Here is an 18,747-nt window from a genome sequence, read left to right as displayed (position 1 = left end):
GCCAGCCACCCACCATGGAGCCCAACGAGGGGACGGGACAGGAACTTGCAAGCAAGCCCTGCCCTCGCCAGCTGTACACCATAACTGTAACCCAATTTGAAGTAACTCAGGGTAGTTAGTCAACAGGGATAACACTCACCGCTTGGAAAAAGGAAAAAGTAATGAAGAGAGGAGAAGACAGGATAGTTGTAAGAAAGAAGATAGGAAAGTGAAAGATGGAGGGGAGGACAGGAAAAGGTGACAGCCGATTGCCCCCGGTCGGGTCAGGCCGGAGGTGCCGTCTAGGGGAAGCCGGGGACAAAGTGGTGTGTTGCCTCTGCCGACGGGCCTTAAAGGTCCAATCGCTCGGCATCGGCTGAACCACCAGGATCCTTTTTCCCCTTTCCAAAAATTTGGCCTGGGCGACTCCAGAAGTTTGGTTGGTTTATGGGGTTTAACGTCCCAAAGCAACTAAGGCTATGAGAGACGCCGTAGTGGAGGGCTACGGAAATTTCGACCACCTGGGGTTCTTTAACGTGCAATGACATCGCACAGTACACGGGCCTCTAGAATTTCTCCTCCAAAGAAATTCAACCGCCGCGGCCGGGATCGAACCCGCGTCTTTCGGGTCAGCAGCCGAGCACCATAACCACTGAGCCACCGCGGCGGCGACTCCAGAAGTTTAACCTAGCAACCTAGCACTATTTCGAACGAAGCCAATGTGGCCCCCTAATTGGCCGTGGCCGACACGATGGCAACCTCCAAATTTGGCCAGGTTGATTTCTAAAAATTTAGCCCGGGCGACCGCCGAAATTTGGTGCTGGACGATTTCGGCCAAAACCGACGTCCAGACACAACTGCGCGTGCCCGACACGACGGCCACCTCCAAATTTGGCCCGGGTATCACCCTTAAAAAGTGGCACCTGGGCGAATTGGGCAAAAATCGATGTCCGACCTTAACTGACCGTGCCTGGCACGATGGCGACCTCCAAATTTGATCCGGGTCACCCACCAAAAAATAGTCCACGGATTTGAGACTTCCGCCGTCTCATTGCTACGGTGTTTCGTTGCTACCGGGCTTGCGCATCATACATCGGTTTAAGCTGATTTAAACTGCTGGTAATTTTTCCTTGCTGGCACTCTCCGGTTCAGACGTCTGATCACCTCAGCGGCGACAAGGGCGGTACGATCCGACAAACGTCACTCGGGAAAAGAACCATTAAGGCCCACTGCTGTTCTACAAGGCCATCGACAAGTGGCCAGCAACCAAAATCTCTGGAAGCGTTCTTCGAGGGCCATGGCGTTACGGACGAGAAGAACAAACGGGCTCGTGCACTGGGGTCATCGCGTGTTGTGCCCACCGAGGAAAGAACGGCGATGCTACACCTTTTGTACGACTCCCATGAAGGCATCGGGGCGGTGAAGATACTATCACGCTCACTGTTTTGTACGCGCGGATTGCTGCTGACATAGAGCAGCTCATAAACAGTTGTCATGTTTGCGTGCCGACGGCTCCTGTGCCGCCTAAGCTGGGAGTCGGTGCCCTGGCCAGCAACTGGATGGCGTTAGTCGAGGCTACCCATCAATTTCGCCGGTTCTTTTGAAAAGTGAATGCTGCTGATAGATGCTCACGCTCAGTGGACTGAGATCATGCCTATGGAAAGCGCCGCAGCGTGCTCACCAATTGAGGCTTTGACCACAACGTTCAGCACTTTTCAGGGATCCCTGAAACCTTCGTATCGGATAAAGGTCTTTAGGATAACGCTGCTCAGTTCAGGGTAAAGAAGTTCGCCAACTTTTTGCGGACGAAAACAGTCGTACGCATGCGCAAATCATCGTATCATCCGCACTCAAACGGTCTGGCAGAACGAGCTGTGCGGACCGTTAAGCAGGGTTTGAAGAAGAACCGACAAGGGCCGTTGTAAACCCGTATAGCAAGGATCCTAGATAAGGTTATCACACGACCCCGTTGGCCTGCGGATAGACCCTGGCAATGCGCTTGTTGGGGTTCCAGCCGCACTCTATATAATACAACGTTGTGGAGCCGCCGCGGTGGCCCAGTGGTTATGGTGCTCGGCTGCTGACCCAAAAGACGCGGGTTCGATACCGGCCGCGGCGGCTGGAATTTCTTTGGAGAAGAAATTCTAGAGGCCCTTGTACTGTGCAATGTCATTGCGCGTTAAAGAACCCCAGGTGGTCGAAATTTCCGGAGCCCTTCACTACGACGTCTCTCATAGCCTTAGTCGCTTTGGGACGTTAAACCCCATAAACCAACCAAACCAACAACGTTGTGGTACCCCTGGCCCCTGTCGAACATAACCCCACCCATACTCATGTACGCAGCTTGTTTCAGACGGAAATTCAGTGTGGTTACGCAGCTTTGGACGAAGAGAGCCCTGGACTCCGGTCACAGTGTGGGGAACACAAGGTTCTCGGATGGTAACTACATATGGCGCTACTGGGGAGGCCGTGCGCCGTCACGCGGATCGAGTCAAGTTGCGGCTTCCGGGATGTTCTCTGGCCACCTGATCAGTCCAACGTCCCACCTAGATCCAGTCGGAAGGCATCCCGGTCTCCTAAACGACCAGAGGACCGCCTGCAGAAGGTTTGCCTGCGTCTACACGCCTGCCATCCCTGGATTCAACATCGCTACTGAGGAGGTCCACGAAGACCTCCACAGTGGTTCTGCCAGTAGGGGCAGAGATTGTTATGAAGAAGAATGTTATGACCTCGGAGTGCTGCAACGCTCGACGACTATCACTTTTCTTTTTACCAGGTTCCTTTCCCTGAACCGGTTATCTGTAGTTATATACGAAACGCGCTACAAAATTAAAGCCAGCTTTTCTTGTTGGCATTCTCGAGTCCGGGCGTCTGCTCACTTCATGGGCGCAAGGGACGTTTCTCGAAGGACGCGATAGGGACCATGACACCGAGAGACCAGCTTCTGTGAAAGGTCGGGAGTTCAAGAAGTCACCAAGAGCAACGCAAGAGAGTCGGGAGGATAGGATGAAGAATCCTCGCATCGAGGTGTCGCGGTGATGTTTTTGCTGCCACTGGTTCTGTGTCGTATTCGAGGAAGCGAGCTGACGGCATTATTCGGAGTACGTGGCGCCTTCGGAGAGTGGCATGGACTCGGAAATGTCGAAACGGCAGGGAAGACGAGTTTCCATCGTGCAGGATGGTTTGCGCCCGTGTCGGAAAGGAAGGAATGGAATCCAGTGGCGGTTTCCATAGGGGGGGTTATCTGCGTTGGAGATTAAGTGAGAAAACTAGGTACCAGCTGGATTGGTCGGCGTTCACGTAAGCACATCGCTAGCATGTCACAGTGGCTAGATGCTGAGGGTGGTTTTACCACCTTCAGGCCACCGTCTGACAGTGGCAAGGCGTAGCGGTGCGGTAGATAATTCGGCACTCCTTCGGAAGGGCTTCAAGTGAATCAGATAGGTACACGCGACCTTGGTCGCTGCGCAGGAGCACTGTGACTCAAGATCAAGTTCTTCAGAAGAAGGGAAGGAACGTGAAGCGCGGAAGCAGACGGTAATGGAAGTTCGAGGAGAAACAAAATATAATAACTGACTCACAGTATGGATTTCGTAAGCACCGTTCTACAGAGCACGCATTACTAGCTCAAAAAGAGTACATATTAAAACACCTTGATCAAAATAAAATAGTCATCGGCATTTTCATAGACTTTACAAAAGCGTTTGATTTGTTGAATCATGCATTACTAATCCGCAAACTCGACAGCTACGGTTTCCGAGGTCACGCAGGATCCCTTGTACAGTCTTACTTGAGTAATCGCAGACAAGCTGTCAGTAATAATGGGTATATATCGGAAATAGAATCACTTCACCGCGGTGTTCCCCGGGGAAGCATACTGGGTCCTTTTCTTTTTAATATTGTCACGACCAGAGGAGCCGTGAAGGTAGACGTCGGGGAGAACCCAAGACCGGGAGCCTTCTTTTTAATTATCGAGCCAGCTTCCACGACACAGAACAGAACAGCGCGCCACGAGAGCCCACCGCCGCTTCGTCGTCGTCTTCGACTCAGCGCGGAGGCCGCGCGGCGCGTTAGGCGCGTGGCATTATTCCCCCCCGCGAAAGCAAACATCGTCTCGATGTGGAATGGGATATGTACAGTGAGGGGAGGACTGGGGGTGAGGTGAACTATACAGTGCGCGCTAGATGACATGCAGGGGAGTCAAGTTCACACGTGGGGTAAGGGGAAAAGGTACGAAACAGCGTGAACACAGCGCTCAGTCACGCGAAAAGTACGGCTTTAAGCGCACTACATGCACGATTTCAGGCCGTTGACGCTGAGGGCCGACGACCACAGTTCCATGGGGGACAACTTCGTAGTTGACGCTGTTCAGGCGGCGCAGGACCTTGTACGGGCCAAAATACCTGTTTAAAAGCTTTTCGCATAATCCCTTGCGGCGCACTGGTGTCCACACCCACACGTGGTCGCCCGGCTCGTAGTGCACGTCCCTGTGCCGAAGGTTATAGTGTCGGGCATCGGCGCATTGCTGGTCCTTGATGTGCAAGCGGGCCAGCTGACGGGCCTGCTCTGCTTGCTCCACGAAGTGGCCAGCTTCAGGGGGAAGCTCTGCGTCGCCGTACGGCAGCATGGCGTCTAGCATCATGCGGACCTCTCTGCCATACACGAGACGGAACGGGGTGAACTGGGTGGTTTCCTGCGTCGCGGTATTATATGCGAAGGTGACGTACGGCAAGACCTCATCCCAGGTTTTGTGTTCAACGTCGACGTACATCGAGATCATGTCCGCCAATGTTTTGTTGAGCCGTTCCGTTAGACCATTTGTTTGGGGATGATACGCTGTTGTTGGTCGATGAGCAGTATGGCTAAGCGCTAAGATGTCACGTAGGACTCGGGCTGTAAACGCCTTGCCTCGGTCAGTAATGATGGCCGATGGGGCGCCGTGTCTAAGCACGATGTCGTGCATAAAGAAGTGGGCAACTTCGGCGGCAGTACCTCGCGCAAGGGCCTTCGTTTCAGCGTAGCGGGTCAAGTAGTCTGTGGCGACTACGATCCACTTGTCGCCGGTCGACGAGAGAGGAAATGGCCCCAGAAGGTCCATGCCGACTTTGTCGAATGGTATTTGTGGCGGCTCGATGCACTGAAGCAGCCCAGGAGGCTTGAGCGCGGGTTTTTTTCGCCGCTGGCATTGCCGGCATGTCCGGACATAATGCTTGACACTTGAAGTTAGGTTGGGCCAGTAATAGTTCTGCCGGATTCGGGATAAGGTGCGGGTAACTCCAAGGTGGCTGGAAGTCGGTTCATCATGGCAGGCAAGGAGGACTTCATCCCGCAGATCAGACGGTATGACGAGCAGGTAAGTTGTCGGACTTGAAGTAGAGTTCTTTTTATAAAGCACCCCTCTCCGCAGGCAGAACGACGATAGTCCACGAGCTAGGTTTCGTGGTATTTCAGGGCACCCACCTTCGAGATGTTCGATGAGCAGACGGAGCTCGGCGTCGGCACGCTGTCTGGAAACGAGCTCAGATGTGCTGACCGCTCCAAGGAAGCTATCATCGTCGGTGGGGTCTTGCGGAGGAGGTTCGACGGGAGCACGTGACAAGGTATCAGCGTCGGTGTGTTTCCGGCCTGACTTGTAGGTGACGGTGAAATCGAATTCCTGCAGGCGTAATGCCCAACGTGCTAGGCGGCCGCAAGGGTCCTTTAAATTTTTCAGCCAGCACAGCGAGTGGTGGTCGGTGACGATACGAAACGGTCTGCCATAGAGGTATGGGCGGAACTTGGCGGCGGCCCAGACTACCGCTAAACATTCTTTTTCCGTGGTAGAGTAGTTCAACTCAGCACGCGACAGTGCGCGGCTGGCGTAGGCAATTACTTTGTCGACACCGTTTTGCCGCTGAACTAGAACGGCGCCAAGACCGACGTTGCTCGCATCCGTGTGCACCTCCGTGTTGGCATCTTCGTCGAAATGTGCCAGGATGGGCGTTGATTGGAGTTGGCGTCGTAACTCGTCGAAGGCAGTCTGTTGTTCGTTGCCCCAGGAAAATGAAGTGTCATCACGGGTTAGGAGCGTCAGAGGGCTGGCGTGCTGGGCGAAGTTTCTAATGAAGCGGCGATAATAGGAGCACAGGCCCAGAAAACGTCGGACAGCTTTTTTGTGGGAGGGGACCGGAAAGGCAGCAACGGCAGCAAGCTTCTCTGGGTCAGCGCGGATTCCGTCAGCACTAATGACGTGCCCGAGGAACTTCAATTCGGTGAACCCAAAGTGGCATTTTTCTGGTTTGAGGGAGAGGTTGGCGGATCGAACGGCTTTGAGGACAGTCCTGAGGCGGTGCAGATCTTCCGTGAACGTTGCGGAAAAAATGATGACATCGTCAAGATAAACAAGACAGGTCTGCCACTTCAAACCGGTGAGAACGGTGTCCATCATTCTTTGGAACGTGGCAGGAGCACAGCAGAGCCCGAATGGGAGGACGCGAAATTCATACAGCCCGTCCGGTGTAATGAAGGCGGTTTTCTCACGGTCCCTCTCATCAACTTCTATCTGCCAATAACCACTTCTGAGGTCGACTGAAGAGAAGTACTTGGCTTGACGAAGTCGGTCGAGTGAGTCGTCGATACGCGGGAGCGGGTACACGTCTTTCTTGGTCACACTGTTCAGCTTCCTGTAGTCGACGCAGAACCGTAGTGTCCCGTCTTTCTTTTTCACGAGGACGACAGGAGACGACCACGGACTGCTTGACGGTTGGATGACGCCGTCTGTGAGCATCTCTTCGACCTGTGTTTGAATAGCATCTCGCTCACGAGGGGACACACGATAGGGCTGCTGATGGATGGGTCGGGCTCCTTCATGCGTGATAATGCGGTGTTTAACTATCGACGTTTGGCGCACTTTGGACGACGACGTGAAACACGCACCAAACTCCCGCAAGAGGTCCTGGAGTTGCCTCTTTTCAGTGGGTGGAAGGCCAGGATTTATGTCTACGCTGGTGACCGCTTCGGCGTCAGCTCCAGGTGTGTCCTCCGCACAAGCAAAGCATTCGGCCACTTCCTGAACATGGTCGACGTAAGCGATGGCTGTGCCACGGAACAGATGTCGATGTTCATTGCAGAAGTTGGTGACAAGGACCTCTGTACAACCGTCATGAAAGGATCCAAGGCCCCGTGCCACCGCAACCCCCTTAGTGAGTACGAGGGAGACATTAGGCTCGACAACCCGGAGTCCCCTATGTGGCTCGTCGCAGGTAACTCTCGCGAGAATGCTGGCACGTGGTGGCACCGTAACGTTATCGTCGGCGACTCGCAGGGCGGACCGAGAACCCTGGTGCGCAGGTTCTTCTGTGGCCATTGCGGTAGAAAAGGTCACCAAGCGGTTCGGGAGGTCTATGATCGCACCGTGCTCGCGAAGAAAGTCGATGCCAAGGATGACATCACGAGAACATTCGCGGAGAACGAGAAAAGTGGCAACGAATGTGCAGCCTCGAACCGTAACCCGGGCCGCACACATGCCGAGTGGTGCGACAAGCATCCCGTCGTAAGATCGGCATCCCGTCGTAAGATAGCAAGGCTCTGTCTATTTCATAAACTTTATTATAATTTTCCCCAACTGCGTGAGAGCCTAATTTTGCCCCCTTTAAGATCATCGCGACGTTTGTTTAATTGCCGTAGTATTCAACGCATTCATGGTTCAACCAATGCGTTCAATTCCTCGTTCTTGCCAGCGGCCATAGCCGAGTGGAATGTCCTTCCTGACAGTGTTGTGAATGAAGTTAATTCCCTAAAATTTAAACAGATGTTAATTGATTTATTCCCCAAATGATTCCCGTTGAAGGCCCTTCTTCTTTTTCTTTTTTCTTTTTCTTTTCTTTTTTTTTCTTTCTTTTTCTTGTGTTTACCTACTTACTCGCTTGTTTTTATTTTGAAGTGTTCACAGCTGTATCTACATGTGCCTAAGTTTATGTTCCAACTTTGTTCTTTGTTCTTTGTGACTTGATTACTGTTCGACCCCCCCCCCCTTATGTAATGCCCCCTGGGGCCCTTAAGGGTAAATAAATGATGATGATGATGATGAGATGTCCGCCTGCCGTGCGTATGTCGGGACCGTCCCAGGGTGTCGTCACTTTTTTCAGGGCCGTCGCAAGCCGTCCGCTAAGGATAGAGTAATCTGCGCCCGTATCAACCAACGCGCTGACCTCCTTTGTGTCGACGAGAACAGGGATATCCAAGGAGACCCTGCCTTCAGTACGGCCCGTCGATGGCTGTTGTGGAGGATTCAGTCGGTGCGGCGGCGGAACCTGGTCGGCGACTGGGGTTGCGCTGTCGGAGCGATTCAAGCGGCGCGTTGGGGGAAACTCTTCGGCGATGCGGCGTTCGGCGTCGGGGCGATTGGGTCGGTGCAGCGGCGGAAGCGGGTCGGCGACTTGGGTTGCGGCATCGCGGCGATACGAAAGGCGCGGCGGGGAAAACTGTGCAGCGATGCGGCGTGCGACGTCGGGGCGATTGGGGTCGGTTGCGGCGCCGGCACAGCTGCAGCGTCTTGTGCCCTGAGTGCCTGTCGGACTTCCTCGCGGATGACGCTGGTGACGGAATCGACGCGAGGGGCAAAGGTGGCTTGAAGGTGCTTGCAGCTCCTCGCGGACCACGGAACGGATGAGTTCGCGAAGAGAGTCCGGATTCGTCCTGGGATCATGGTCCAACCGGTCCAACGTTGATAGAGTCGACGTCTTGCGCAGTTGCCGGTCGTATTGATGGGATCTTTGCTGCAGCAATTTCTCCATGTGCACGGCGTCGGCCAGGAACTCCGCGACGGTGTTGGGCGGGTTCCGCACGAGGCCGGAAAAGAGCTGGTCTTTTACGCCGCGCATCAGGTGCCGCAACTTTTTTTCTTCAGGCATGGCCGGATCGGCGCGATGGCAAAGACGCTTCACATCCTCGACGTACATGGCAACACCCTCATTGGGGAGCTGAATTCGAGAGGACAGTGCACGCTCTGCGCTCTCCCGGCGGTCGCTGTTGGCGTACGTACTCAGGAGCTGACGTCGAAAGTCCGGCCACGTAGAAAAAGTAGTCTCATGGTTTTCGAACCACGTTCGTGCAGAGTCTTCAAGGCTGAAGTAAACGTTACGCAGCTTTGTAGCGTCGTCCCAGCAGTTAAAGGTCGCGACCCGTTCGTAGTGAGCCAACCAGTCTTCGGCATCTTCAAACAGGTCGCCGTGAAAGGGCTTAGGCTTGCGTGGAGTCTGAAGGGTGAGATAGGTGGGGCTGGCTGCAGGGACAGTCGTAGGCAGGGCGGGCAGTGGCGTCGCCATGAGTGGAGTGGTAGTTGAAGGCGCGCTGACAATAGGAAGGGCCTCGGGGGACAGGCCGCGGATCCTCCGGCTGGCACGATGGACAGGGGTGGTCACAAGAGGCGGACGCGTCGAGTCGTCCTCAGGAGTAGGGAGCATCGGCCGCACCTCCACCAGTGTCACGACCAGAGGAGCCGTGAAGGTAGACGTCGGGGAGAACCCAAGACCGGGAGCCTTCTTTTTAATTATCGAGCCAGCTTCCACGACACAGAACAGAACAGCGCGCCACGAGAGCCCACCGCCGCTTCGTCGTCGTCTTCGACTCAGCGCGGAGGCCGCGCGGCGCGTTAGGCGCGTGGCAATATTTTTATTAATGATATTGTGTAAATCGCCCCTGCAAAGTACATAATATATGCTGACGATACCAGTATATTTTTTTCATGAACTCAAGTAGATACTTTAATAGATAAAGTGAATTCTACCCTCTCAAATTTATATGACTGGACAAAAAAAATGGTTTACAGGTAAATGTCGCGAAAACAAAAGCAGTTATTTTTAGAGCAAAAAATAAGAAAGTTACACTTGTAAAAGACATTTGCTTCAATAATGTTCATGTAGATATAGTACCTACATTTAAAACACTGGGCGTTGTATTTAATGAAAAAATGACTTGGGATGACCATGCCTATTTTATTGCCAGCAAACTGTCGCAAATTGTTGGTTTAATTTGCAGATATCGCCAACTACTGCCAATAAGAGCATTGCTGGCCATATATCATTCACTCTTTAGTTCTCGCCTCAATTACTGTAATTTAGTGTGGGGAAAAACTTCGCAAGAAAACATCAATAAGCTACTCGTATTACAGAAACATTGTATCAGAATAATTGAAAATGTTCCTAGAACATTCCATACACAAGAACCTTTTTATAAATACAAAATACTCCCGGTAACTAAATAGTACACCTTTCGCCTCAGCCACGCACTGAAGCGCGAAATTATTAATCACACGTCCTACCTTCATGAACTCTGCAACATTGAAGTAAGCTATAAAGTACACAACACAAGAAACGTCGATCAGTGGCACATTGAAACATACAGAACAACATATGGCTGTCAAACACTTGAAAACATATTAGCGCGTCTGCTAAATGCTCTTTGTGTCAATGACATTGACCTAAAAACCACCTCACACAGAAAGCTTTTAGCATATTTTTATTTACAGATACTGCATTGAATCTGTGAACCGAATTGACTGTATTGCACTCTTCATTGCATTGTTTGTCATTTTGTTTTTCTTGCGGGAAGTACCTGTCGCGGTTTTTTTTTTGCAATATTGTATTTAGTTTGAAAGTGTGCCACGGTTTTGTTGCCAAAGTTCGCAGCTGGGTGTCCATGGCCAAGTCAAGCGGTCCAAGAGGCCGCTTTTACTATGGGCACCCTGTCACCATGTATATTGTGGTGGTAAATAAAATAAATAACAAATAACAGTTGAGTTGGCCTGCAGGCACGATAAGCAGATAATCCAGCTGTGGCCAGCAAGAACGGTAGGCAAATGCCTGTAGAAGTCTATGCCAAAATCGTGAAACGGACGTGCAGGACAGGGCAACTACAGTGAAGAGGTGAAGTGAAAGGAGGGGTTTTACGGCTTTGACAGGAGAGGCAACAGCGCACAAAGTGCCCAACAAAGCCGTATATTCCACGGCAGTAGCACCGCAGATTCTGGCGCGTATAAATTTCCAACACTACGCAGTAATCACAGTGGGTGTTTTCGTGGAAAGCAGTGCAGATGTCAGTGCCTACATGGCGGGGGATGACCAGAATTCGGTTTATGATTTATGAGGGTTTAACGTCCCAAAGTCGCTCAAGGCTACGAGGGGCGCCGTAGCGAAGAGCTCCGGCAATTTCGACCGCCTGAGGTTCTTTAACGGGCGCCGACATCGCACAGTACACGGGCCTCTAGAATTTCGGCTCCATCGAAATTCGACCGCCGCGGCCGGTATCGCAACCCCGTCTTTCGTGTCAGCAGCCGAGCGCCATAACCACTGAGCCACTGAGGCGGCTCAGTGACCAGAAATCATTTGCGTCCGTAGAGCAGGTAATTAGGGCAATAGAGCACGCCAGCTGGGCGGATGAATTCTCGGGACGAATTATCTGTAGCACGGACTCGAACTCTAAAGAATTTCTAAAACGGTGACTATCCAAGGGTCTCTCCCGTGCTCGATGGACATGACGGTAGTGAGTTCTGTTAACCTAACCAGGTCTCATATGAGCACATGTGCACACATGCCCGTATGGTCTCAATCACCTCCTATATCAACTGCACTTGCTCCCCTATGCCCCATAATAAGAACTGAGGTTAGTGCCCATATGGGACAACACATATGGCTTAATGTGTGTCCTATATAAATTGATGTGTGTCCCATATGAATTCATATGTTAATGTTTTATAGGGGTTTAACGTCCCAAAGCGACTTAGGCTATGAGAGATGCCGTAGTGAGGGGCTACGGAAATTTCGACCACCTGCGATGAATTCCTATTTTTCCCATATAAAATCGTATGGTACTTTTTCAATAGCGAGGGGATTCCGCTAGGTGGAGCCGCCCTGGTTAGCTGGCTGCCTATTGTGCTCCGCTTTCACCTGCCCCTGGCCTGGTCCAAGGCCTCGCCCGCCCCTGGATTTACTTTCCATCGCTTAAGGAAGACTACCAACACACGTGGACACCATTGGCTTCACGGTCCGCTGCCGAGCTGGCCCTCCAAAACTCAGAAGCGGTGCGGCTCCTCGCTAACCCTAACGCGCCGCGCCTGCACCACTGGAATGCAGCGTCTCATCAAGCCCCTGCAGCCGAGACCCGCCGATGACTCGCCGGCCTCAGCTTCTGACGCCGCCGCCGTGGGGCCTACTCCAACCGCGCTCAATGTTATGAGCGACGTGACCAATCCTAGGCCGACAGCCAGCTGCGTTCAACGCCGCCCACGCTACCACGCACATTCCTTTCGCGTTCAACGCTGTGAGCTCCAGGTCGGCAGCCGCGGCCCAGCCGGCAGCGTTCGTCGCCGCCGTAGCCTCCATTTCTAGCAAACTCCACGCTCTAAGGGACGCCAATAGTTTTGGGGCCATAGATGCATCGCAGCCGGCTGCGTTCGTCACCGCCGCCAGTGCCGCAGCGCCTACTCGAACCTCATTTTCCGCTGACACCAAGACCTGCAGCTATATTGTAGGCACCCGCGTCGCAGACTGCGTCTCAGGCTGACGACTCGTCGGCAGACATGGACCTTAAGCCGTCTCCGGTAGACGAACATATCACTCCAACACCGGAAATCGGCTGAAGCACCATCGGTGCCAGCCGTATAATAAACCTGCCTCCGCCACCCGACCGCGCGCAGAGATCCTCACAGTTGGCATCCAGTTTCTCCCTGGTACCCTCACTCCCAAGCTTCCTCTCTACGACTTGCTCGCCGCAGTCATCTCCGCTGCACAACTCTCTTCTAAGACCAGCGCAGAGATCACCCTTCAGGCCAAGCCAGCCAAAAGCCTTGTATTTTGAAAACTCATTTCCCTCTCACCGCCCGCCCACCTCTTTTTATCGCGCATCTTCAGCTTCACGGTAAGACTATCAGCATCAAAACATCCCCCATCCTCCCATCTCATGCCTCGGCGTCATCCATAACGTCGGTGGCCACTTCACCCCTGGTGACCTTATCGTTACCCCTCTTCCTAAAAATATGCACCCAGAGTATCATGTCGCTCGCCGCAAGCACAGGGCTAAGTCTCTGCACAAAAAATATTTAACAGATCAGAGAGCAGTCTATGTCGACGCCGCCCAATACCCCGACCGCGAAGCTTTTAGAGCGCAGCTCTTTGGCGTCCGTTCCTGGGTTTCGCGTCGTCGTCGGCGTCGGCGTCGGCGTCGGCCTCGTAACCAGCTCCGCCCCCAATGTCACGCTTTTCAATTGGTCGAAATGCTCGTGACGTCACAGTGCGCGAATTTCAAATGGGGCCAATTGTACTTTGGCTAGTAACCATGCAACCAATCAAAGGGATCGTATAGTGATGCTGCAACTAAGTTGGACTGAGTTTAGTTAATTGCTTAATTAATCAATTAGCCTAATTAATATAGAGGAGAATGAAGAGGTCAGAAGAAAAGAAAGACGCGCGCCGCAGCGACAACAGCGTCCGCGGAAGGAGACGCTGCTGAAAAAAACATAAGTACGAAGCCGCGTTCCCTCCACCACCACGCACTTCCCCACTCAGTAAGACGTTGCTCGTTTCATATACGTTGTGTCGAACATCCTAGACAGTTCCAACAATTGACAGGTTAATGACAGAACACGATGGATAGAAATACAATAATATAAATATGAAATAGCCTAATTAACCTTTCTAGTTAGACCGCATAAATCAATAAAACCGAGAACGAAATTGGTCGAGTTGGGGAATCGAACCAGGGTCTCCGGAGTGCGATACGAGCACGCTAGCCACTCCGTAATGCCAGCTGAATGGTTTGGAATGAACAAAGGCGCGTCTAGCTAATACGGCGTCTTCGTTCACTCCCATCTTCACCCTTTCCCTTACGGCGAGGTGCAGGTGTCCACCCAGATATGCGAGAGAGATACATTTCCTTTCCTCAAAAAATAAATTTACCGTCCAGCAAGGCATACAGCCGAATTGGCGATGGCGTTCTGTGGACTCCCTGGCAGCGTTGCAAGACGCTGTCGCGTTCCACTCTTACAGGCGAAGCTTAACATGTTAACCACGCATCAGTAACACACGCAGACAGCCAATGGACGCGTCATTCGCTGGCAGCACTTGATTCATCATTCACAACCACATTCTTAACGTACGCTCCCTTGCCGCACATGCCAAGGACGTACACCACGATCACATTCTGCGCCATTCCTCTGTACTTTGCTTTGCTGCAACCTGGATGGATCCCGAAGAGCCTCTCGAAATCATAGATTTCCTGTACTGCTTTGGTGCTCGCAGAGACCACAACAGAGCGGCGGGAGTCGCTATCTACTTGCGCACAGGTCTCTCTGCAATACCAGTCGAAATGTTTGGCACGTCACATGAAGTTGGCGAACTGTGCGCCGCAAAGTTGCCCAACGGCTTGCTGGTAGTAGCTGCCTACTTCGCCCCTACCGCACTCACGAAAGACGTCGTGCACTTCCTGCAACTCGCATTAACCGTCCATCGATCCACACCGATGTTAGTAGTGGGGGACATTAATGTTGACATAAAGACAAACAGCAATTTCCTAACACTTATGCGGGAGAACATCCCGTTCCTCTCGCTCGTAACGCATCCCACGGCTGTGACAACCTCGCGAGGCACTTGTATAGATCTCGTCTTTGAGAATCAAGCATTGGTGTACCAAGTCGAACATATATCAGTCTATTTCTCCGACCACAAAGCTTCCTTCATGACTGTCAAGAACTGTTAGTGGAATCTTTGTTAAAGGAATACGTGTGAAAAATAAAAAAAAAACCTCTGTGATAGCGCATACATGTGTTGCTCGATTTCTTTGCCTCAATCTATCGAAAAGGTGAAACAGCTTATTTGCTGCGCTCAAATTTCGCATTAGGAAGTAACGTAATCGTCGGTAATTTTTTTCCCTCGCGGTTGTAAACTACTGTTGACGGCCGCTAGTTGCGTGCTCCATTCCGGTCAGATCGCCTGAAGAGGACGAGGAGGCGGCCATAGCCTTGGCGATGGTCTCCACCTCTGCAGAAACCATCTTCAGCGACTCTAAATCGGCGATTCGTAGTTTCGCCAAAGGCCGGGTCTCCCCTCTCGCCCTCTCTCTCCTCCACTCCACCAAACTTCAACTCCGCCCGATCCAATTGATCTGGGTCCCTGCGCACTCATCGCATCCAGGGAACGAGGCGGCCCACAATTATGCCCGAGGATTCGTCGACCGGGTTGTGGTGTCGCCCGTCCTGCGGACGGCGAGAGATCGTATGGTCACATTTCATGACATAACCATGCACTACCGCTTAGGTAGACTTCTATATCCCCCCGCACATAGTTATCTCACCAAACCCCAAGAAGTTGCGTGGAGGCAACTCCAAACGAACACCTTCCCCAACCCCGCGATATATGCCCGCATATACCCTGGGGTCTACTCCCCTTCCTGTCAAATGTGTGGCCAACATGCCACTCTATCCCACATACTCTGGGCTTGCCCTCGGGACTACCCCCCTAGAGGCTTGCAGCTCTCGAATCCAGACCAGTCGGAGGCCGCATTGCTCAGTTCCGACTCGGACACACAGATCCGGGTTGTGACAAGAGCCCTATACTTCGTCTCACAAGATGTTTGCAGCACTACGGAAGGTAGAGCTCTCTCGTCCAATCAGGGCTGCAGAAACGCAGAAAATAGTCCCTCGAATATTTGAGGAGTGTATGACTATTAATCAAAACAATAAGCATTGCAACTAAAAACATGATTTGGACAGGTATATTTAAATGGTAGGGAGTGTTTCAATCACTGGTGAAATTACCAGACAAAGCCCGTACGGACACAGCTCTGCGGAGGCCTGCTGCGAGGTAGTGATGCGTCGCCACTTTCCAACATGGCGTCGGTCGAGTCTGTTGTGTCTCCTGTGTGCTCTACACCGACAGTGCGCTGTTTACCCAAGCAGGCAAAGCAGATGGCTTTAAATGTTCTTGAAGCGCTTCGCGTCGAGTGCGGGGGCAGTTGGAGTACAAATGCGCTCATCAAGAGGACGGCAAAACTCACGCAGGTGAGCGAGCGAACGCTTTACAAGTGGACAACGGAGACGTCGAACGCGGGCCGTTTAACGTGCGTTGCCTCTCGCGCAGCACATGGGCTTGTTTTGCATTTCGCCACCATCGACACTCGGCTGCCTCGGCACGCTGGAGTAAATAAATTTATAGGCACATGACACGATTACTGAAATTTACTGCGACGCGACAACAGAAGAACTGATGAGAACAGGTTGCGACAAAAAAAAAAGTGGGGCTAGTTCCTTTGGAACGGGCGTCCGCCTGTCCAAAAACAAACCAAAAAAAGAATAAAAAGACATCAAGCGCCACCTGCTATATAGGTAGAAAGAAGCCACCTGGACATCAGGTGGATCGAACCACAGGCGCGTAGGAACACACTAATGTAGTGCGCGCCATCCTGATTGGACGAGAGAGCTGTACCTTTCGTAGTGCTGCAAACAGCTTGTGAGACGGAGTATAGAAGTCGCCGAACGCCACGGGCTCATGGCCACTTGATGGGGCTGTAACCCCACAGCGTCAGATACATTTGTCGACGAAAATAAAGCTTATCCTCCTCCTCCTCCTCCACCGACATATGAGAGAGGCAGGAGTCGTTTCCTTTCCTTAAAAGTAATTCTCTTTTAATTTTCCTTTCCTTACGGCGCGGTTCGGGTGTCCACCGAGATATGAGAGGTTCATCATGCACTGCTTGTCTTTTCTTTATTTTTTTATTTGTGCAACGTGTGACGTCACTCCATTCGGGTGTACACCAAGATATGAGAGTCAGGCATTTCCTCACCTTAAAACCAATTTTCATTTAATTTTCCTTAAGGCCCTTACGGCGCGGTTCAAGGTATCCACCGAGATATGAGAGACAGGCCTCGTTTCATTTCCTTAAAACCAATTTTCTTTTCATTTTCCTTCCCTTACGGCGCGGTTCAGGTGTCCACCGTGACGTCACGCAGTTCGCGCTTGCGCACCTGTGGCTTTTTTTGACGACGGGGCCCACTCTAGCCTCTGTGTTGACTAGCCTATACTCCGTTTCATACATCAGGTGCAACGCTGTCAAAGCTAGCGCTCTTTTTTGCGCAGCCTGCATCCGTGACAGAAAATAGTGCGTTGCTTGTGGTGAGCGAAAAATAACAAATGCATTGCCGACAGGCTTCGTGGGTAATACATTTGTCATCAGCGTGACAAAAAACGATGATATTGCGAGCGAATCGGTCGAGATCTGTGATTTTGTATTTTGCGTGTGTCGTCTTTTTCCATTTCACGTTTTCGCTGTCCCCGCTGGCCGCCGTGTTTACTCTTTCTGTCCGCCTCCCTTTTACTTTTGAGAAAACGGCGTCCAGCTAAGCGGCGTGACGACAATTTGGACCAATCTGAAACGCGGACAAATACGCCTTGCTCGTCGGTAAATTGGTTTTTGAGGAAAGGAAATGTATCTGTCATATCTCGGTGGACACCTAAACCTCGCCGTAACGGGAAGGGAGGAAGATGGAGCGACGCGTTAGACCGCACGGCCACAAAACAGCGCGGAGGGATACACCTCTATTTTTTTCTGCGGACTACTTCCGTAGCCTTCACCGCGTTGCACATGATGTATGAAACGGAGTATAGTGAAGCTTTTCGCTTTAAAAAATTCAGTGGTGCACTTTGCTGTCCTAAAGTGCTGTGAGGCGAAAGCCTTAAGCGCGGTGTTGCTGGTTGCGTCAGTGATATGCGGTTAAGCTTCGCCACTAAGAGTGGAACGCGACAGCGTCTTGCAACGCTGGCAGGGAGTGCACAGAACGCCATCGCCCTTTCGGCAAATTAGTTTTTGAGGAAAGGAAATGTACCTGTCTCGCATACCTCGGTGGACACCTGGGTCTCGCCGTCGGGGAAGGGAGGAAGATGGGAGTGAACGAAGACACCGCATTCACTAGACGCGCCTTTGTTCATTCCAAGCAATAGAGCTGGCATGGCTCGCTCCGGGCGACGTGTCGCAAGGGCCTTTGTTGGTCGGGATGAATCGGTGCCTGGACCACCTCCTGGTTATCGCTTTCAGCTACCGTCACTGCCGGCTGACAAAGGTATGCGTTTGTGTGTTTTCTTGCATGGTAACACCTCGAAGCTCCCGTATCGAATAGAGGACTTTGGTCAACCATTAGAAGATGCCGGCGTCCTTCAGGATGTCAGCGGCAGTGGCGCTTACCAGATGAACCATCTCTGGCTCGTGAGGTTCCGCACCCAGGAGGCGAAGGACACTGTACTTGCGGCCGGGGGCCTGAGTGTGAAAGGCGGATACTCTGTCATTATTGACCCCTGTCTAAAGGAGACCAAGGTGAAGACTCACTGGTTGCCATTTCACATACCCAGTGAGACCCTTCGGAAGGCCCTGAGAGAGTTTGGGGAAGTGATGGAAATTCGACATGAGGAATGGAGCGTTCCGGGATTTGAATCGGCGGAGTCGACAACACGTGTAGCTCGAATGGTGTTGAATGAGATAGTCACGGCGGAGGAGCTACCCTGTCTTTTCAAATTCTACGGGGGCTCCGTCCTTGTGGTTGTGCCCGGTAGGGCGCCTGTTTGTCTCCGGTGTCGCAGACGCGGGCATATCCGCCGCGACTGCCAGACGTCTCGCTGCACTAAGTGCCGAGCCTTTGATCATATCCGTAAGACTGCATACTGTGGGGTTTTAATAGGGAAGATAAACACGTTTTCCCCGTTTAATCGCGGCTGACCCAGTTCAAAACCGCCGGACCCCACCCCGTGG

General features: G+C 52.2%; 1 protein-coding gene across 1 annotated transcript in view; it reads left to right on the top strand.

Annotated features, from left to right (window-relative positions):
• The window catches only part of LOC149345588 (uncharacterized), a 32,691-nt gene extending 20,096 nt beyond the window's left edge, over positions 1 to 12,595 (top strand). Inside the window, exon 3 of the mRNA XM_089541155.1 lies at positions 12,488 to 12,595. Coding sequence (XP_089397281.1) covers positions 12,488 to 12,595 — 108 coding nt within the window. The remainder of the gene's footprint in view (positions 1 to 12,487) is intronic.
• The last annotated feature ends 6,152 nt before the right edge of the window (positions 12,596 to 18,747 follow it).

This window comes from Amblyomma mixtum, chromosome 4, assembly GCF_055824585.1.
Source record: "Amblyomma mixtum isolate Tamu chromosome 4, ASM5582458v1, whole genome shotgun sequence".
NCBI lineage: Eukaryota > Metazoa > Arthropoda > Arachnida > Ixodida > Ixodidae > Amblyomma > Amblyomma mixtum.
This window is presented reverse-complemented; position numbering and strand designations above follow the sequence as displayed.